Source organism: Parasteatoda tepidariorum, chromosome 5, assembly GCF_043381705.1.
Source record: "Parasteatoda tepidariorum isolate YZ-2023 chromosome 5, CAS_Ptep_4.0, whole genome shotgun sequence".
Taxonomy (NCBI): domain Eukaryota; kingdom Metazoa; phylum Arthropoda; class Arachnida; order Araneae; family Theridiidae; genus Parasteatoda; species Parasteatoda tepidariorum.
The window spans coordinates 88,411,974-88,435,084 of record NC_092208.1 but is presented as its reverse complement, the minus strand read 5'-3'; the positions used below and the strand labels follow the sequence as shown (position 1 = coordinate 88,435,084).

Below are 23,111 nucleotides of genomic sequence, written 5' to 3'. Positions count from 1 at the left end.
AATAAAAAAAAAAAAAAAAAAAAAAAAAAAAAAAAAAAAAAAAAAATTTATGTAAACTCCACCAATTTGATCAGTTGTAGTCTCATTTAAATTATTAAATATTTTTTTTTACTTAAAATAATGTTTGAAAAGAAAGGTAATTAAATAAGATTTAATATAATAGCCTTTCACAAGGAACTGACATTAATAGATTATGTTAAAATAAATCATTCTTCCTATTTTTAATTTCAAAGTTGTAGTAAAATTTATTTTTTGGCATAAATTAATAATTTTTTCTTAATTTCAGACACTCCAGAAGATATGCATTGGACAGTTGAAAGGTATTTTTTTTCTTCTCTGACATAAATTTTGTAGAGAAATAGCTCATAAAAATATATATGCTTCACATAACTTTATATTTGTTTTGAATAATAAGAAATGTACTATACGAAACATTATTATTAAAATTTACAACCAGGCTAAGTATGCAAATAATTCACTGTTATTATTAATAAAAAATCCAATTTATTTTTATTCTTTTTTCTTATTTAAAAAGATTTATTATATATTTCATTAAAAATTATAAAATTATTGATATAGAAAAAAATAACACCTATATTTCTATAAACCAATTTTTCATGCTTTAAAATTTTTGAATTTGATACTTATATTTAAAACTGCTTCGATTTTAATTATTTGAAATTTTTACCTTTTTAAAAATTTTTAAATATGTCTGAAATTTGAATTAAGTTTTTGCAATAATTACTTGAAAATTGTATGGCAAAAAATTTATTTGGGTTTTAATGTTTAAAAATATTATTGCATTTTGTTTTTATTTAATATATTACGCTACATCTTATCAAAATGTGATTTTCAGTTGTTATTGTTCATGTAGTTGTTATTGTTGATTTTACTTGGTTTTTTTTCTTAAAAACGATTTCTTTTTAGTATTTTGCCCAAATTAATATGCAGTAAATTATCTGTAGTGATTGGGATTAGACCTATCCAAGCATTTGGACTATGGAAGTAACATCAATAAATTATTAAAATTAAGGGGTTTTTTGAACGGCAGTGCTATATAGTATTTAAACTCAATTTTAATATGTCCATTTGATAAAATATTTTAGTGATACAAGTATAAATATATTTTATTTTAAAATTCACACACACATTATTGATCTCTTCTCTAAAAAAAAATTTCAAGGTGGTTTTAGGTTAATTAAAATATTTGAATGAAAGAGGATCTAAAATTTCATCATTTATAAATGCATAATTTGGAATCCATAGCACTTTAGAACACACAACACAAAAAATATTCATATCACTATTTTTGTCTTCATTTTTGGCAGGAATTCTAAATATATATTTAAGGCGGTGATTGTGGGACACCCTGTACACTCCTTTAGCATCACACATAAAAATCAATTTGTTTTTCTTTCTCTCACATAGACGATACAATGAGTTCTATGTGTTGGAAGCTAAACTTACAGAGTTTCATGGAGAACTTCCTGTTCAGTTGCCAACAAAGCGATCACAACAAAACAAAGGATTGGCCTACCTTGAGAGCAAAAGACCTGAATTTGAAAAGTATTTGCAGGTAATTTTTTTAATGTTATTATCGTCAATGACCAAATCTGAGCTGTGGTTGCTTCAACGATAGAATACTCAATGAGATGGTGTGCGGTCAAATCCCATCGATTGCTAGTCATTTTCAATTCTGCTCCTGTCTTACACCAGCTGCAGTAAAAAGTAAAGCTTTTCACATTGCTAACCTGAAATATTTTCAGTAGTAGACGAACCATGGATTAGAATCCCTTTGCCATCAGGCTAACCATGGGAAAGTTTCTTCTTCATGTAACGCAAATGCGTGATACTTCCATCAGAAAGTCTTCCTCAAAGGCCAGTTTATCCCAATGCTTGTTCCAAGGGTGACTTTGTCTTTTGAGACTGGTTCAAAATTGAAAGGCTATGGAGCTACCATTAAATAATTGTAAGGCTACTATTATAGCTGTAAACTCAAACATGAGTCAACTGTGTATCGTCAGTTACAAAATAAAATGAATTAGTCTATTCCTTAAATTCATTCTCAAAGACCAATTTCAAAGCAAGCTTCTAAAACATTGATTTCTAGCCAAATCCCGAATATACATAATTTATGCAGGAAAATGAGACATTGTTATGAAATTCTTTTCTTGCCTCCTTTATAGAAATTTTTTTTCTTGGCATTTTAAGGTTTTACAAGTATGATCGAATAAAAAACTTAGAATTGCAAATCCTGAAATTTATAATTGTGTGTCTGGGGAAATTCTAGGAATTATTTGCTCTAAATAGTACTGAAATTTTTGTAAATCATGTAATAATCTACATTACAGAAAGGATACAGCTGCAACAAAGTGTGCCAAAACATACTTCTTGCGATAAAATCCAATATTTTCTTGCGTGATTTAGTGTCAAACTGCGAAAATGTCAATCAAAATCAAAATAACTTTAAAAACAAAACCCATTGTGTGTAGATGATGATACATGTAGATGATACTCTTTTTTAATAAGTTTTCACCCCTCTGTTTTCAGTCATAGGCAGTGATGATTGTGTTCTGTATCAAAAAACTGGTAGTTTCTGTAGAGATGAGTTGATCCTTTTGCAGTGTTAGGAAAATTGATAAATTAGGCTTTTTTGAAGAAAATTCCACTTTATTTTTCTCTGCGACAATGCGATTTCCGCACTCTTGTGATGCCAATAAAAGATATTCGTTCATTTCTTTAAAGAGCTTCCCTTTTAAAATTACTAGCTAATAATCTTTATTTTCGTACATGCATTTTATTTTTGCTTCCATATGTAATGTTTGTCCAAGTTTTAAAATCGTTCAGTGTGTTAACTATATTATCCTTAATACTTAACTACTCATTATTTTAATTTTATTATAATAATCAGACTTTTATGTTATTAGCATTTCCGTTTATATAATTTTTATCATTGATAATCCAAATTTATGTTTACAGATTTGCTTATGTTCTCTTTGAATTACTAATTTTATCACAATTCATATTTTACAGTTAATATTCATGTGATCAAGGTCTTATTACTTCACATTTTTATTAATTGTGTCTTTCTATTCATATTTATTTCATTTACAAATTACATATCTCAATTTAATCACAACCTCCGAGTCACACTCACATCAACCGAATTTTATAGACAAATAACACTTAGCATATACATGCAATTAAAGGAACCGCTTGTGATTTATATTCATGCGATTTTAAAATCAAATGTTGTGATTCGTATTCACCCGATTCAAAAATCAAACATCACAATTTGTTTTTATGTGATTTAAAAATATAACAATGTAATCATATTTACACTATTTAAAAACGGCACAGCTTGATTTGTATTTCACAATTTTATATCAAATTTAGCCACTCTATTTAAAAGCCGCTTTTATGATTGATTCCTGACTAGGACTAGGCTATAAATCGATACATTGCGACATATCGATTTAACGCCTGTATCGGCAGGTTGATACACTGACTTTCGTTCCAGGCAATGCATCAGTAATCTGATTTGCCGTCGAGTAAGGAAGGCGACCGATATACGATATAGCGATACAAGACACGCAAGGATGCCAACTCGCGCTGGGGAAGGCGATGTACGTATCGTTATATTAAAACGGTCTTGATGATTGAGCGGTGGAATCAGAATCAGTTTTGAGAACATATATCATGATCTCGCATGTTCGTTTCCGCACCTCTTAGGTTTTTTTTCTCCTTTGTCGGGACTTGATATCGTTTCTTGTAGATTATTTTCAGTGGGACTGACTTTGTGATTGCTTGTTTCTTAACTAATTAGGTAAAATATTTTTTGAAACAAAACTTTCTTTTTTATTTTTAAATGTGAAAATTAAGTTTGATATTATATGTTTGAGTATTATTTTACATTATTGAATTTATTACAAACAGAAATCTAATTTAAGGTGCCCATAAAGAATTAAATTAAAAAGTAATTAAATTTGTTAGGCTATTTTTTACTTTATTTTAATTTATTAAAAACTTTTTGGATAAAATAATAATTTAATGGATTTTTATTACTGATTTGAAATTTATAAATCTTTAGTTATTTTCATTTTTATAAATAAAATTATAACAAGACTTATTTTTCCTCTTTTGGATTCGGACATAAGTCAATCAACTTTGTTAATTCAAAAAAATTAGTAATGTTTGCGATTGCGACTTCTTTTTTTAAAATCATTTAGCACTTTGTTTTATTAAAGAGTATAATCGTGTTTTTTAATTTTCTTTCAATATTGTCGGTTGAATATATTATCGAATATCATAATTCTTTTGTTTTTATTTTTAAGAAATTAAATCTTACTTTGTTTTTTCGTTCAGAATTCGGTAATTATTTAATTTAACTTTATTATTTATGTTAAATAGTAATGATAAAAAATAGCGTTTTAAAAGTGTTTTTTTTTTTTTTTGATTAATTTATTTAGCACTTTGTTTTAAGCATACAAATAATTTTTAACGAACTTTTTTTTTAAATTTTCTTTCTATATTGTTAGGTAAATATATTGATAAATTTCAATTTTATTTATTTTTTTATTATTTATCTTTAAACTAAGAAATCTTTCGTTATTTGCGCGATCATTTTTAGAAAATATAACATTAATATCTTTCTTAAGCAGAACATGTACATCAAATTCATGAATTGATTTAAATCAATCTGAGTATGAAGTTTTGATAGAAATCTGACTTTCTGCACCTTACAAATAAATGAATTTCAAAAATACTATATTGCGATACATCTCTATATCGCGATGCAAAACTGACGATCCATCACGATGTAAAATTTCTTATATCGCCCAATCCTATTCCTGACTTATGTATCAGTATTAATAATCACATGATTTTAGTATCAAACATGGAATTACTATTATTTCATATCAGGTATTTTAATTTATCTACCAACTATAAAGCTGCGTGTGTTAGATCAGTTATTCCCATAACTAGAAATTTCCCTTGGGAAAATGCTATATTTTTACTGAGACAAAGTGAGGCCAAACAGCTATTTTACCTGAGATAAAATGTCATTTCTAATTATACAGTTTCTGTTTTTGCTGTATCATCCCTGATATTAATTATATGAATTATAGATAAATCAAGGTGCAACTTTGTACGAAATTCATATCAACAAAAGTTTCTCTGGATTTATAAGTTAAATATATTTTTAAAACTTTATTTTTATCGAAGTATTATTTATGCAAAGTCAGACTTAAATACTTAAATATCCAATGACGAGCAAGGAATGTGTTACGTAAGAAATTCTGTGGGTGGGAGGCTAGTGATCACAACAAGAAGGAGCTAAAAAATAAATATGCTTTTAGTATGATGTGAAATATGTACTTATGAGTTTATAATTACATTTCTAAAGTATTTGTATTACTTTTGCAGACCCTGTTGGCCCTCCCTGGTTTGCAGGGAAGTGAGTTGCTCTTTCAGTTTTTAAAAAGTCCTGTTCTTTTCACAACAAGTTTCCTACCTGACATCAAATTGGGTATGCTATCACAATAGACCTCTTATTTCTATTTTTTTTCCTCTGTGATGTATGCAATCACAGTAGATCTGTTATTTTGGGGGTTTTTTTCTCTTATGATGTTTGCAATCACCATAAATCTCTTATTTCTGTTTTTTTTTTCTCTATGATGTATCTTACAATCAATGTAACTAAATGCATTTTTTTTTTTCATTTTATCCTTTATAGGGTATTATTTTGATCATTTTTTATTATTTTTTGTATTTTTTTTTCCTTTCTTAGTTATATTTTTATGCATTTTAATTGATTTTTTTAAAGAGCATTTTGCTTGAGAATTAGTTTTTCTCTTTCAAAATTATTGTTAATTTTGTATTGAATCCCGAATTTAAATATGTTCCAATAACAAGTGTTGGTATACATGCAATTTTTTTTCAAGAGGTGATAATTTTCTTTCGGATGAAAGAGGTTCTTTCCATTTTAATAGCATTAAAAAATTGAATATTTAATGCCGACATTCTTGAAAATTGTTTCTTAAGATTATTAAATGTTTGTTTATTTTTAAGAAAAGAAGCCAACAGTGGAGATCTATTTTCTCTTGTGTTTATTCATTTGATCATTTCTCATTGTGTTTATTTGTATGTTAAGTGCGCAGAATTTATAAGTTTGGTTATTTATGAGATCAAAAGTTAAAGATTATGGTCAATTCTTTACAGTCGATAAAATTTTGGAAATCCCATCCACCTTCCTACCAAAAGGAAATTGATCTTGAAAAGAAAAATAATTTTAGATAATAAGCTAAATGAATATCTTTTTGTAAAAAAATCTCAAAAATACTTTAACATAACATTATTTAAGAAAATGGCCCTTCAAAGGCTTAAATATTAAGTTATATCATTTAAACATGAAGTGGTTACAACCGTTTTTTTAACCATTGATTGAACCTCAAGTGCCCAGGGTTATTGTTTACCAATGAAGTTTACAAATTAAATAAGCAAAATTAAGAGCCATTGCTTAGTATACACTTGTATGATTTCCTCTACGCTACTGTTTCTTTAAAGTATTCCTTACACTGTGAGTTTCTTAAGGCAGAAGAATTTCCATGCATATGGAAAAAGTACTGTAAATCTCTTTAAATGTTACTTGGCAGATTACGGTTACTCCCCATATTTTGAGTAAATGAACCTAAATCCATTGAAAATAAGGTATGTTTATTTAAAAAAGTTTTTTTTTTGTCTAATTTTATAACTTTAAATACCGTTTGTACTGAACAGCATATTTCTGAGTTAACCCTTAAAAACTATTAAAATTTTGTGTTAGTGATATGTGTTTATTAATATGTGTGTTTGTTTTTTCTTTTTCAGGAAAAATGATTAAAACAGTACCGATGAAATTAATAAAGGAGGTAAAATACTTTTTTTTAAATTTCTTTCAACTAAATTATGGTTAATTCCTTCAAGTATAGAATCTCTCAACTCTCAAATATTTTTACTGTTATACCCTCTTTCGCTTTATAATCCACATATGTAATAATTTCTATATTGTTATTATTTTGCTTTTTTGCATTGGTTTCTTAAAACCGTACTAAAATGGTAAAATTCTAACAAGAGGCTTATTTTTGTAATTCTGCTTTTCTTACAAAAATATGTACGTAGTTAGTACTAAATCTTTCTCCAACAGCCTAAATTATTCTGTTAAAGGTAAATAAATAAAAAACCAAGAAAATCATAACATATCAGATTAAAGTCCTAAACAAATAATATTATCATCAGAAACTTCATTACTATTTTCATTGCATCTAACTCAACCAGTCTGCCAAAATTTTACCAATAAAATCCTTCTTTTTTCCAGTGTAGATTTCTTATGAATTTCTTTATTGAAAATGCTGTATCATATATGAAATAAATTTAGCATATTTTGATAAGAAATATATTTAATATGAAATATATATATGTTTCATATAAAATTGATTTTTAATATTTTTTATTCAAAATAAACATTTATAAAGTTTTTAAAAAATTATTATTTAAAACTTTTTTAAATTTTTGCCATATTTTAATTCAATCTTTTCGGCCAGATAGCGTAAAATTAAAACTTCACTTTATTTTTTATTATAAGAGCTTAATTTTTTATATCCTTGTGGAATGAACTTCAAAAAAATATGTCTTAAATTATTCAAATTTACGAAATACCATAAAAATTCTTGCAGAGTACCATCCTATGTTACGAAAAATAGATTGTTAAGAGAGGTAGTTGCTCTTAGAACTTTGAACATTTATCCAAACAAATAACTCAAAATATATAGCAAATTTATTAGTTATAATAAATAAAGTGTAAAATATAATAAATAGTAAATTCAAATCTGAATGTAGTAAATGGTTTAGCTTTTAATGTATATGTAAGGTTAAAACCTGTTTATAAAATCAGTAGATTTATGAAATCAAATGTCCCCAGAAGAGTGATTTTATAATGCCGTGGGCACTGTATTTTCGTTTTTTAAAATTTTCATTACAATCAATACTCCACACGTCTTTTGATATACATTTGCTCAAGGTTTCCTTTACACTACCTTGTATTTGTACCATCTTTTTGAGAATGTTGTTGTACCATATTAACCCACTCTCCATGGGTTTCAGCAACATTTTTATGTAAGTTTGAAGTTCTGAAACTAAATTTCATCTTTCAGGTCCTCTATTTACATAAAATTAACACATTTATAGAAGATATATCTGAAATTATAATTTAATTCTAAAAATACATGTTGCAGAGATTTTCAAAAGAGGCAAATTTCTCTGTATTATTGCAAAAGTACATACTGTCATTCTAGGTATAAATTCCAATGTTTACACTCCTATGGCGTTAAAACCTAAATGAAGAAACAAGCATCCTAAATAGTGGGAAAAGTCAGAAAGTGCACTATTTAAAGTTGGAGTTTCTGAAAAACAAAACTACTTGTATTTTTTACTATTGCTACTATTTTTGAAATTACTAAAAAACAATAAATGAAAAAGGCTCCACATTGTCGTGTTTCCAGCATTAACGACGTTGTGACTCTATAAGGGTCATAACATAAATTCCACAATTTTCTTAAAAGTATGTTCTTTTGAAATAATATTAATGTACCTGAATCATTGATTTTTTCATTTTTTTCTGTCTATTTTTTATTTATACTATTTTCTATTTGCTTAGAAAGGACAGCATTTACTTCCATTTTTGCAAGCTTTTATTCAGTCTACAGAAGCAGCTAAACCTAAAGCTAGGTACTCATTATTTTTTCCACCTTAATATATGATCTGAGTTTACTCTGATAAAATTTCAGATGTGCCTTGTATAATCAATTAACATTGTAATTATTTTTACTTCATTTGCAGTTGTCATTCATGCAATAGAATAAAAATAAAATGTTTAAAAAAGCAATGCATATAAATTTGTTTTTATTAACATAAGAATGTGGTTGTAAAAAATAATGCTCAACGCTTAATGTTTTTTCTATTCCAGTAAAGAAGTGTGGAAAGAAATTTATGAAGAGCCAAGTAAAGCATTGGGAGAAAAAGTAAATATCTATTCTGTTTGTGCTGCTTGTTATATTTTATAATCGCCAACCCAATTTTTCGAATTTGTGACTACTAATGTTCAACACCATAACCTTTTAATTTTGAAATCAATCTAGAAAATAAGGGAATTCCTGTATCATGCATTCGGAGAAATTTGTCTCTGTGGAGGACTTTTTCATGGAACTAATCTGCATGTGTGTTACATGGAGGAGAAAGCCTCCCACAGTTAGCCTGAAGTCAAGGGGACTCTAACTCATGATCTGTCTACCACTGAGGATATTTTATGTCAGCACTGTGGTCGGGGTGCAAGCCGGATGCTGAATTCATATCGATTAGCCATCTCTGAGATTCAAACCTGGTTCACTTCAGTGTTAGGTGAATGCTGTATCCCCTGAGCCATCACAACTCTACTTATTATATTACGCTTCAAAAACTTAATTTAATAAAATCAGCTTATAAAGCATAATTTTTTTTCTGCGAAGTCATAAAAAGTAAAAATTTTGAGTGGCATATGTTTCTTAAACATCTTCCTGCTACTAAGCTTCTAAAGTTGATGCTTTCTAATATCAATTCGGACCTCTTTTTGCTAACCTCTTTAATTATATTATTAGTTACACCGAGTAAGTATGTTTTGTCAATAACTATTTTTTTTCAACATCAAAGATTTTCTTATTTTTAAAATTGCATCATAAAACTTGCATATTTTCTTCTAGTTTTTGCAATTATTTTCTAATTTTGCAATATTTGACACAATTTGTTGATCACATAAGGATAATTGTTTTTAGTCCCTCACCTTCAAATAAAAAAATTAACTGGAGCTGTTCAATTCAAATTAATTGAATAACTTCATTCAAAAAAAATTTTTTTAATTTTTTTTATTTAATTTTTATTTCAATTTCACCATGAAACTCCCTTCATCTGATCTTAACTTTTTCTCCCTTTATCTTAACTTGGCATAACAGCAAATCCTTTTTGCTTTTTGTAATATTGACGAAATCAGATAGAACCTGAAATTGTCGGGGAATTTTAATTTAACTCTAAAAATCAAGGAAATTTGAAATTTTTTACAAAAAGCTGGAAAATTCCTGTTTCATACCTGAAAAATAACCAAGTCTTAGAATTTTAAGTAGCAATAATCAATTATTGAGATTCTAGTTAATTCTAACATCTATTCAGGGCTGGATTACCCATTAGACCAGACTAGGCCATGGCCTGGGGCCACCAATGATTAGGGGCCCCCTTAAAATGGATTATTTGAAAATACATTTTAAAAAATTAAGAAAAACAATGATTTTTTTAAATTTTTTCAAAATGTTATGATTATTTTTTAGTTCTAATTTAATAAAATAAAGTAAAATTTAATTTATTATTATTTGTTTTTATTTTAAATTTGCTTTCTTAAATGAAAAGATTTATAAATACTTTTATATTTGAATAAATAAAAAATATACGAGAAAAAATTTTAATCTAAGGGCCCCAAAAATTTGAATGGCCTAGGGCCCCACGTGCGCTTAATCTCGCCCTGCATCTATTACAATTATTATATAAAGTTCCATTTTTTAGTGAATTTCACTTTAATTCTAATGTGTTTTTGCTCACAAAATCTAATATCTGGAAAAGTCGAGGAATTTTTTTTTCTGAAATTGAGTGGAAACCCGGATTATAACAATAACTATCTACAAGCTCATTTTTTTCACTGTTTGAGTCTGTTTTACCACAAATAAGCTGTTAACCGTTATTTTTTTGTATGCTCGGCCCCCTGTTCACTCTGCTTACCAAACCTTATGGTTTCTTCTTATTTAGTATTAATGATTAAAGAGGAAAGAAAAGTTTCTTTCTTTTTTTTACAAAAATTTTGACTGACTATTTTCATAAAAATTATTAAACTGTTGCATTTTAAGGATTACTAAATTGTGGCAAATCAAAAACATTAAAAATCGGTATGCCCACCTACTCGAGAGTTATTATTTTGCGAAGATGGGCTGTGCTGTAAAAAAACACTTCCAGTGTAAAAATTTGTTTTCTCAGAATCAACTTTAATTTACATCACTGTTTTTCCCCCTTGTTCTTCTTAAAAGTATAAAAAAAGATCCTTTCATTTAGTAAATGTATAATTATTATAATTTTATGTAAACTCATTTTATTAATTTGTTAATTATAAAAAAATGAAAGATTGACTGGATTTAAAAAAATAATAAAATGTATTTGAAGAAAATTATACTTCGGAATAAAAAAATATGGCACATAATTAACAGTTATAGATGAAAATTTTATTAACCTTATATCATACAATAATTTGCATTGAAAACTGTTTTTATTTCTCTTCAGTTTGTATGTTTTTAAAACTTTCATTGATTAATGTATTTGTTCTTCAGCTAGTTTCAGGACTATATAAAGACAATTTTGCAAGCTTGAGTATGAAGCAAAGCAAGTTCAGTGGAGGTTCAATTGTATCCGTTGTAGACTTGAAAGAAATTTATGATTACATTTTGTATATAGGTAAAGCTCTTTCAAATTATTTCACTATCTGTTAACTTGCATGTCAGACAAGCTAAAATCAATTATCTTGTTGAATTAATTATTTTATTTTGAAGGAGCCTGATCCTAGATGACTAAACCTTCACAAGTTTATATCAGAAATAGAATGATATTTTTGGATATTCTAAACTAGTTTTGGATTGAGCACATGCGATTTACACTCCAAAACTATGCTAAAGTGCCAAAAACATATAATTCTGAAAGAAATTAACACATTTAAGCTCTAAATGTACTTATTGCATATAAGAAAAATCCTGCTATATTCTATTGATATTTAATTTTAAATATACACTCCATTGAAATCTCAGACTTCATTGTGTTAAGATTATATTACTAAATTATAAAATATATAATTGTATGAAGTTATTGTATAGAATTCAATCGGTAAAACTTTGTTCTTAAATTTCATTATAGTTCGAATATTTCCAATAAAAGCAGCTATTTCTTAAATATACTTCAAAAATATAGAATTTATAAACTTTTAAATATATTATGCCTGATAGTTTTTTTTAACTATTATGCATTGACTACATAAAACTACTCTACAGCATCTAGTTTTAAACTTTATAACAGAATAGTTGAAAACAACTGTAATTAAATTTTTATTCAAATATACAAAATACAAAAAGTGTTTTGTGTATTTGAATTTTTTTTTTTAATTTCAATTTTTAATACAAAAAGTTTCACTAATACTTAGTTAATTTTACACCATACTTTATTGCTAACTCCTCAAACTCTTAGAATTACTTAAATTGAATTTTAGGATTTAGAAGAGTTTTGGGCTGTTGACAGAATGGTTTTGAACACTTTAAGATAGTTTCAAATGAATAGATTTAGCTTCATAATTCATTAAATGATATTTCATCAAGTGAAGCTGCATAACCTTAGCCATGAACCAGTCTCATATCTTTGACTCTCATACTGCATCATCCGTTGCACATGTAAAGCAGGGATGCGTTCGAGATTTAGGAAGCATAACAGTTATTATAAAGTGTCTTTGCTTTGATTCAAAAATATCTAATTTGCTAATTTTAAATGTTTTTATTTTAACCAAACTGTAAGATGTCACACTTCTGGTTAGTCCTCCTTCCCTTACAAGCCTGACATCATTTATGAATAGCCCCCTAAACAAATTTTGTAAATTAAAAATTTTAATCGTTGGTGGACACTAATTCATTTGTTATATCATATTGCAACTGGTTCGAAGAAGGATAAAAAGCTTATTTTATTATTTTTACTATTCTGAAAAACATGATAAGCTGTTTGAATGCTCTAAATGAATAATAAATATTAGATTGCATATTTTTAAAAAAACTGGGTTTTTTTTGCAATATTACAATATGTTCATGAAATAAAATTGTGTTTATGGGGCAATCACTTAGTTTTTCCAGAAATTTGTTTTGCGAAAAGTTGACATTTTAATAATTTAAGCATAAATATCTGTTTGTTTTTTCTGAAAATTGTATTATAATTATAATATATTATTATTTTTATCATAACTTAATTTAGTGACCAACCTTCATTGAAATAAATTTTTGGATTAATCTCTAAACTGCATTTGTAAAAGTTAGTTAATGAATATTATTCATTAAATACATTAATTAATTTTACATTGGAAGAAAAATTTTAATGGATCTTATTGCTAATCAAATGCAGCAAATAAATTTTATACTATCTCATATTTTACTTAAAAATAGAAAAAAAACTATGACACAAGTTTAAAAAACTCATGAATTTATTTTGAAATTAAAACCACTAAAAAAGGGTTTTTGTTGGCATTTGTTAATCTTATATATGGCTTTAGGAAGTTTTAAATTTTCATGTGAGGTTACGTTCCCATCCATGATTTGTATGGCCATCTGCTGATAACTTCAGAAAATACAAAAGAATATCAGTGAAAGTGTTTGTTTGCATAAATGTAAATAGTAAAGGTTCGCGTGAGTTCAAGAAGGGAAGATAGAACTTACACAGAATTCATAGTTATGTACACAGAATTTATAAATTGGGTTATTTATAAGCACAGAAGTTCAAGTAAAATTAACTTAAAAATCAAATTAGTTTTAGCTAATAAACTAAATAAATTTCTTTTCAAAGATCAATCTTAATCCCAAAAATATTTTAACATAACATTAATCAGAAACAATAGCCGTATAAAGGGTTAAAATGAAATTATGATTTTATTTAGAAATCAAAAAACTTGAAATTAATTATGATATTCTTTTGAAATTAAAAGAATATCAGTGAAGGTGTTTGTTTACATGAATGTAAATAGTAACGGTTAGCGGGAGATCAAGAAGAGAGGTCAACACATACACAGAATTTATAAATTTGTTTATTTATAAGAAAAGAAGTTCAAATAAAATGCATTCAAAAATCAAATTAATTTTAGCTTGAGCTAAATAAATTTCTTTTCAATGATCAATCTTAACCCCAAAAATATTTTAGCATAACATTAGTAAAAAAACAATTTCCATATAAAAGGTTAAAATATAATTATGACTTCAAAATTAAAAAATGATATAAAAGGTTGTGATGATAGACTTGAAAATCTCAAGTTTTGTTTCTTTTTTGATCACAGCTATTGAGGTGGTTCGTGTTCCCAACTTGATCGTCCAACTGCTGGCCACTTGCGACATTCTACTGAGACAAACGCTTCAGGCTGGCATTGAGTGGTACCTGGATGTCAAACTGCAACAAGCATTCAAACCTCAGCGTTTAGCACAACTTTTGAACTTGTTAAGAGGTAAAAGTTTATTTTTGGAAAATGTGTTTTGAGATAATTAATGTAATTTAGTTGTACCTTCATAAATATTTGCCATTGATTCCCATCTCAAGTACAGTAAAACTTTTATTATCTGGTTTGAATTATTTATTACTTTGACTAATCAGTCAGATCTTCTCCTGTATTATGCTTTTTCTAACTCATTGAATATTAAGTTTGAGGTTGTGGCATTTTTTATGAAAAAATTTCATACCTATTATGTTTTCAAAAAAGAAAAGTATTTTGGAAGTAAGGTTGAAACTAAACTTTTTACTTGCTCTTTTCTTTAATGATTTGCAAAATGCTCAGTGTATTGTAAATTAGTTTATGACCCAAGTACAGTTTTGTATAAAAGTCTGAGATGTTTTGATATATCATTGCTTGCCTTTTTATGTTAAGCTTGTTGCTTATTTAATGTAATTTCGCAAGAAATTAAACACTATCGCACGTTTTATTTTAATTTTGCAGTGAAACCTCCAGGAGATACTGTGGCATCAGCTAGGTTAACTGTAACTTTGTATTAACTGTTTATGTTTAGTTTAAGCTTCTGTATCTTGTCAGGTTGTCATTAAATGTGTTTGCTGTGATATTAGATCATGCTCATCTATTTAATTAATATTCAAATTATACATAACCACGCAGAGATCATCAAAATCTGTCCTAGCAACCAGACAAACCTCTGCACCAAATGTGTAAAAGCTCAAATACGGAAACTCAAAAGAATATTAAAATAAAAATAACAAAACAAATAAGTAAATTCAAATGTATTCAAAATATTTGTGTGAGACTCTAATTTAAAGAGCTCTTTTTAACGATCTCTGAAATAAATTGACAGAGATTCAGAGCACTCTATAGACGATTCTATTATGATTTAGTTTTAAAGTTAAAAGTTAAATAAGAAAAAAAAGCTATTTTTGAAAAAACTGAGCATCTGAAACAAACCTCTAATTTTAATGATTTTTTTCTAACAATTTCTGTAATATAAAACTAAATGAAAACATAATTGTTCATTTATTTAAAATAGTTCTATCATTCAGGTAATTATGTCATTAGGAATAATTTTTATTGACACTAAATTTTATTCATCAATCCAGTTTTCAAGGCGCCAACACGAATGGCATTTCCACACCGAGGAAATGGCACTGAGTAAAATTAAAATTGCCTTTGAAAATTTATGTGCCTTCGATAACATTGTGAATCCACTGGAGATAACCCCTGAGAATGACCATAGATAACCTCCATTAACTACCACTTTACTGTGGAGCAGAGAATGGTCACTCCTAATAGGTTTCACTGTATAATGATATATAAATACTCTGATCATTTAGTTCTAATAAAAGTTTTGGGTTGTTGTTAAATCAACATGCCATCTCTCAATATGTACTCTAACTCTGCATATACACCTAACAATCTAAAATAATTATGCCTCACTGGTTAATATGTCATTGTGAAGGACTGTGGTTCAATCCCCGGTGGCAGCTGGAAGCCCAACTAGCTTCAGATTGATGGATACCAATTTGTCTATGATTATCTTTAAGGATTCCATATGCATTGCTAACCGCACTGCCACCAGCAAGCTTTTGGTCACAAAATTATGGAGTCTTAATCTCCATACCTCCTCTGGCTCTCTATGGGCATTTTAGGTAATGGTTTACATATATGAGGAAATTGAAATCAAAATTCCTTTGGATTGCAGAAACTAGACCTGCTAAACATTGCTTTTTATCCATGAAATCTGATGATCTTAGATTATTCGAAATAAGTAGGACCAAACCTTATTCCAGTTACAAAGGTTCTACTTTCATCAATAAAATCTAACTTACCTGTTACCTTATATATTTTTTAGCAGGAATTGTATCCATGATTGTCAAACTAAACTACACCAGTGAATAAGTGGATTAAAAAAACAAAAATATAAAATTTTCTGATTCCTTTACTAAAACAGTATCTTTGACCATTCAAACTTTATTTTTGTTGGATTTCATTGCCACCTGTTTGAGTCACAAGGGTTCTACTTACTGAACATCTACTTTCATCTATAAAATCTAAATTATGTATTAGGTGAAATATTTTTTTTAGCAGAAATAGTATCCATAATTGTCAAACTAAACTACACTAATGAAAAAGTAGGTTAAAAAATTTAAATTTTCAGATTCCTTTACTAAAACAGTAATATTAGACCATTAATGGTTCTCTCTGTCGCAACTTTAATATTGGTTTGATTTCATTGCTGCCTCTTTTTGATTGGCTTACATAATGTGATGCCAGTGCTCTTAAAGGTTGTCGTTTTCATTTTAAATTTCACTACAAAGAGTAATTTTTTAAATAAAGTACATTTATTGAGAATTTTGGCTCTTTATTGCGTTTGCTTAATAGCATTAAATAAAAAATAATTTTTTTTGTATGTGTCTTTAGATTATTGTGGATGTTCTAAGTAACTCAGTATGACATTTATAACAATGGAAAATCTCTTCTCTGTCTCTTTTGAACGATAATTTATGCGCTTTTGTCTGACCAAAAATAAGTTCCGCAGTGGACTGATTGTAAAGAAACGCTTCCCAGCAGAACACCGAGGTCAAGCATCACTTTCTGCTGTCAGTAAACGGGTGGGTGACCACTCTGATCAACCTGCGTAGAGACCGAGGTTGCACGTTATAGGTCCTCATTAAACTGTTCTACCATAAAGTGCTCGACTTCCCACATGCAGGTTGTCGACTACCAAAGCAGGGAAGCCTTCCTCTCTGAAGAGGATCAAAATTTGGGAGAGGAGAGGATGTTTCTTAGACTGTCGCCTATAGCCCATTGTGCAGCTCTAGTGCAACGTAAATAAAATACCTACCTGACTGAAAATAAATTAACTTTAGTTGAAGTTAGGATACGTACAAAATTTGACACAGTCGTTACTTAATCATAGATCCATAAACATTCCTCTCCCAAACTGTATGTAAAATACAGGAACACTTCTAAAATGAAAGTGATAAATAGCTAAGTTCCTTCCTAGATTTTAAGGTGAAAGCTAAATGAATAGTGTATCTGCCATCTATGTTTATAAATCAATTTATATTTTATTATTAGTAATTTATAACTTTACATTTTATTTTACTTTACTTTTTAAATTTAAACTATTTTGCATTTAAAAGTAAAAAAAGTTTAACTTCCAAATAAGTCTCTCCTCTCTCTTTAATTTCAGATGCTCTATTCTTTGAAGATGATCCTCCAAGGTAAAACACTCTCACTCATTGCACTATATATAAATTTGATGAAAATATGTTTTTAATAAATTGTTACCTTTTTTTCAGATCCAAAAGACAAAAAGCAGAAAGAGCACGACATGCTTTGCGGCAAACCAAAGACTTCTTTCCCCGTAAGTGTTTTTTCTCAAATTAAACACAATTATTACTAAATGCATCCCTGGTGCCTCCTACAATGAGGAATAACCGATATTTTTACCTATATGATTAAATTTAATATGATTTTTCTCCCTTCTAATTACATTCCTAAAAGTGAACAACATGTTTTCTTTTCTTTTTTTTCCTTAACATTTTATATTATTCCTTAATATTTATATACACAACGTTAGTGGAAGTGACAAATTTTTCATTTAAGGGCTCTACTTTCATAAAAACAGAAAGGTGTCTGCCATCTATTTAAAGCCAGAACTTATGTTATTAAAAGCTTAAGGTTCCCATAGTTTAATTTTTAAAAATGTTAGCCCCTGAACAAAACATGGAAATTTATACTTTTTAAGATTCAGTTTTTGTTAGTTTTTTTTAAAAAAAATCAAGCAAATCAATGTAGCTTTAATATTGACATTTTTTATTTTTGCAAAATCTTCAAGTTATTTTTCTTTAACTGTTAAACACTTACTTTTTTTATTGTTGCAAAAAATATTTCACAAAATTTTAAGGGCCAAAACTGAAGATCCTCTGAAATTTTTAAAGAGACACATCAATTTACAAGTGGGAATATTTTTTGTGGAACAAGTGAATAAGTGCCGTGTTTTACTCGTTTCACAAAAAGTATTTCCACTTGTCAATTGATGTGTTTTTTCTCAAAACTTCAGACCATCTGCAGTTTTGAAACCCTAAAACTTTGAGAGAAAAATTTTTTTTGCAAAAATAAAACAAAAGTATTTCCACTTGTCAATTGATGTGTTTTTTCTCAAAATTTCAGACCATCTGCAGTTTTGAAACCCTAAAACTTTGAGAGAAAAATTATTTTTACAAAAATAAAAATAACATGTGTAACAGTTTTACATGAAGAAGATATACTGAAAATTTTAGGAAAAACAAAAATGTCAAGTATCCAATCCTGCCAGACTCTTAAAAATATTATTTTCAGAAACATAAGCTTTGCAGGTAGTTAAATACTTTAAAGCTTTATTTCAAAGTTTGTCTCCTAAATGCACTTGTATCGTAAAAGTTGAAGGATTTACCTATCGTATTTTACTTCTTTAAGTTTATATTTGTCAATTTATTAAAGAGTCACATAGGTTTTTTAAAAATTAATTTGCTTAAATATTAAAGTCCATTTATACTGCACTTATATAAAAAATAATATATGCAAGTAAAAATGATTTTAAAAAGATAACTTTTTTTGATCTAAGACATAAGATAACTTTTAATGCCCTGGATAACTTTTTTTGATCTAAGTAAAAGCAAAATAGCAGGCAGCATATGCACTTTTTGAGGAAACTTTTTTCCTAGTGGTAGGGAAATAAATATTACATTGATAACTGCAATTGGAAATTTTTCAAATTTTGTCTACTCTTAAAACTTAAATCAATTAGATACAGTTGTGGTCAGAATGTCATTTGAATTAAAATTCATGTAGTCAAGAATGGAATATCAAAGCATAAATTTTGCCACATCTTTAAACAAAAATCTTCCTGTATAACCCAGAGTTGGTAGATATATGCTTCTTTGAAAAAAAAATTTCGTATAAATTGTTTGTACTATTTTTCATAGTTTTGTAAATGTGCAGTTTTTTTTTTAATATTTTAGGTTTTATGCTGACAAAAAAATTTGATGAAAGCATAAACTTAATGTTTGAGATCCTCCAATATCCACTTCTTAATAAACAGGTAAATTGGTCTTCCAAAAAAATTCTTCTGTATTAATTTGAAAAGGTTTTTGTTTCATCTCTTTTTTTATTTAGTTCCTACTAACTTTATTAATCTAAGTATAATTTGATTATTATTCTAGAGTAGTGTAAGTCAGAAATATGTTAGTGTGGCTTCAAATAGATTTTTTATTGCCATAAAAAAATCGATGCTTTATTACTTATCAGAGATGATTATGCTCCGGAAAAATCTGGATTTTTTGCTAGTTGTGATACGGAAATCCAAATTCCAAAAATTTCAATAAATCATTGATCGCATTTAGGTATAAAAGTTCTTGTATATTTTATTTAAATATATTAGAACTACAATTTTTACTTGGCATCTCTCTCATTTGTAAATATTTTTTCTGGTTGAATAATTAACATGATTATCAACAAATGTTAACTTATACATAATTATTAATTTAAATTATGCTGCAAATAATTTATTTCATATTGGAAAATATCAATGATTTAAATTTATAAAGACATTAATTTTTTTAAATGCATCATTACTGATTTTACTCAAGAAATTTTCGGGATTTTTGAGTTGGAATCACAATTACCCCTCCTTTATGGAAAAAACTATCTGAATCTATGTTCTTCATATGGAATGCAAATTTGTAAATAATTTATGAAACGGTATTATTGAAAACTCTAAAACCATACATTAAACTGAAAAGCTAATTATGAAATTCAAAATTAATACATTTCTCTTTATTATTCTTTATTTCTCTTCTCAGAATTTTACATTAATATATTTTATTTTATTACCGATATTGAACAGCTGACCCAATTTTGCATTTACGACTACTAATGTTCGACTCCGTAACCTTGTAATTTTGAACCCAATCCAGAAAGCAAGGGTACTTCTGAATCAGTAAACCCAGAGGTATTGATTTGTTATGAGAACTTGAAGGACTTTATGACACTGGGGGGATTTAACGTACACCAGTCATCATTTAATACACAGGGATTCGACTCCTGATCTCACAAATGTGAGTGCAACGCCCCATCAACCAGGCCATTCTGGCTTACGCATTAATGTAATAAGGAAAACATATCTTCAGAACCTAAACTCATAAAAAATATTAGCATTTACGGTTAATGCCATTTGATAATGAAATTTATGCCTTAAAGCGATCAGGGTCAACTCGTGATAGTCAAGTTTTTAATGTTATAAATCAATTTTCTGGTTAATTGTCACTTCAGTATGTAATTTTTTTTAATATCAGTTGCTATTGGCTCCTTGTAATTTTGGTTTAAAGAAACATGTTTCAAGTGTAACTATAAACTAAACAAACATGTGGTTTCCACTAGTTTTCCAAATACTACTTTGTTGAAGTTTCCAGTACGTGCCATTTAATTTTTCACCTGAACTACATGCAACAAACTCTTAGTGAAACTCGTTTTTAATTAAACTGAGCTATATGTTAGCATACAGTTGTCATTAAAACTCTGAGGTTGTCTTTGAAATAATTAAACACAAGTGATCTGTAGTTTAAATTGATACAGCGCAGAATGGTAATTTTAAAGAATTGGGATTAACTATTCTATTCATATCAATTTTCCAAATTTCAAGATCCTAACACAAACTGTTCTAGAGTAGTGAGAGAGGCACATACCTTCAAATTCTTTCATTTATTATTTTAGTTGTCTACATTTTCCTAACTTCCTAACTTGTTACTGTTTTTCTTTGATCTATCCATAATGAAACTCTTATAAACCTTTTCATGAAACATTGATTTAATTAAGCACTTTCATTTTATTCGTTTGTAATTGTAATGTGTATACCAGTAGTCTGAACTAATGTACTAATAGCAACAAAACTACTGTATTCGCTACTTTTGTTTTAGTAATTTGTAGCGTAATGAGCTATGTTGAAAATAAAACAGTATGTTGTGATTCTTGCCAACTACTTGTTAACAGTAGTTCAGTGAAGAAACGAAGTTCAAATGCAAATAATTTTTAAAATCTGATTGGTGCAAATCAATCAGCTTGTGCAGTGACAGAATGATTTCAAAATGAGAATTATGCACTTGACTTTAATCTAACCATCATGTAGAATGATTAGCATTTAATCTAGCCATTGTGAATAACAGCTAATTTCTTACTTTACCTATAGTATATATCTATACGTATGTGCACCCATAACCAAATTAAATGAATATGTGAGTATTATTTTAATTAGAGATGAACTTTGCTATTTAATTTTGGCTATAGCTTTACCTCTTTGAGAAAGTTAAATGTTTAAAACACTGGACAAAATCACAAGTATTTGATTAGTTTCTAGCATTTCTTAAATTAAATAATCCTATCAAGAACAGTATAAAAAATAAAAAATTCGTCAAAAAGAGTTTTGAATAATTGATTGACTTGTTTTAACATCTCTTCTCGTTTATATTATTCAATTTATTATTCTAAGCCATTATTTATAAATTGTATAGATTGCTTGTAGTCTGCCACTGTTTTAATAAGTGTAAATTGATTCCTTCAGTAAAATTTATCTCTTAAAAATAGTTAAGTAATGACTATATTTCAAAAGTAGTTTGTAACGAAATATAGAAAAATATTCATGGTTAACTACAAAAAAAAGTAATTTTTCAAACCACTAGTGTATATTATGAAAAAATGTTACAGATATCTTATGTGATGCTGGATATTTTGGCCACTGAACTATTTCCGGAGCTTTTAGAAATGCACAGAACTGAATCAAGAACCTCTTTTGTTCAATAGTTGCAACTGATGTGTCAACATTCCTAACTGACTAGTCTTTTATATTTATCATGTATATAAGGTGAAATTTGTTGTCTCGACTCTATTAAATTTATTCTTTCACATTATATTTCGTCTCTTTTTCTTATTGTCTGAAAAGAATTTGAATGCATCGTTGTTAGACTCTTTTAGAGCCCTTGATTATTTTCCATCTGTGGTGCCTTGTTGGAAAAATACAATTTTTTTCCAGTATTAATGAATTTTTTTCCTTTTTAAATTTTATTCCTTAATATGAACAGCTTAACGTTTTTTTTTTCCTTAAAAATTTTATATCTTTGTTTAATTGTATAAACACAACATTAATGATCCTAAATAATCATCTAAAAATCATAAATGCTTAAAAAAATCCTACTTAATTTTTTATAGATTTTGATATTTTTTGTGGAAATCCCAAGGTAATTTTCAAATTTTTAGTGATAAATGAATTTTTTGAAACTTGAAATATTTAAAATTTTAGAAAAAAATCGCTTGAATATCACCAGCACGTATCCCTTGAAGTGCTGAAAATAGCTCGTCCCACACTCATATCCGCTCCGAATGTGCCATGAAATAACTTATTTGATAATAGATTTAAAGACAACTTAATCTTCCACTGTTTTTATTCCTTTCAAAACATACTAAGCATAATTATGATTTTTATGCCTTTGTTACCATTGAAGATACAAATTTGATTGTCTCATAAAATCACCCCAATAAAAGCTTAAAATTCACTTTTATTTATACAGTTTAATGTATTACTATTTGATTTATTAAATTCACTCAATTCATGCAATAACCATATATGGCAACGTTACTTTTAAAAAGTAACGAGTAAAAGTACAAGTATTTTTAAAAAAAGTAACGAGTAAAAAGTAAATATCTTGTATTTTAAAAAGTA

At 27.6% G+C, this 23,111-nt stretch overlaps 1 protein-coding gene across 1 annotated transcript in view; it reads left to right on the top strand.

Moving 5' to 3' along the window:
- Positions 1-22,302, top strand: part of LOC107445409 (sorting nexin-14) — a gene marked incomplete in the record, with an annotated part of 52,128 nt that extends 29,826 nt beyond the window's left edge. The window contains 11 exon segments of the mRNA XM_043039665.2: positions 1,429-1,576; positions 5,428-5,530; positions 6,871-6,911; positions 8,696-8,766; positions 9,005-9,059; positions 11,436-11,559; positions 14,177-14,341; positions 17,550-17,580; positions 17,659-17,723; positions 19,363-19,442; positions 22,100-22,302. Of these exon segments, the coding sequence (XP_042895599.1) occupies positions 1,429-1,576; positions 5,428-5,530; positions 6,871-6,911; positions 8,696-8,766; positions 9,005-9,059; positions 11,436-11,559; positions 14,177-14,341; positions 17,550-17,580; positions 17,659-17,723; positions 19,363-19,442; positions 22,100-22,195 (979 nt within the window).
- Positions 22,303-23,111: the final 809 nt, after the last annotated feature.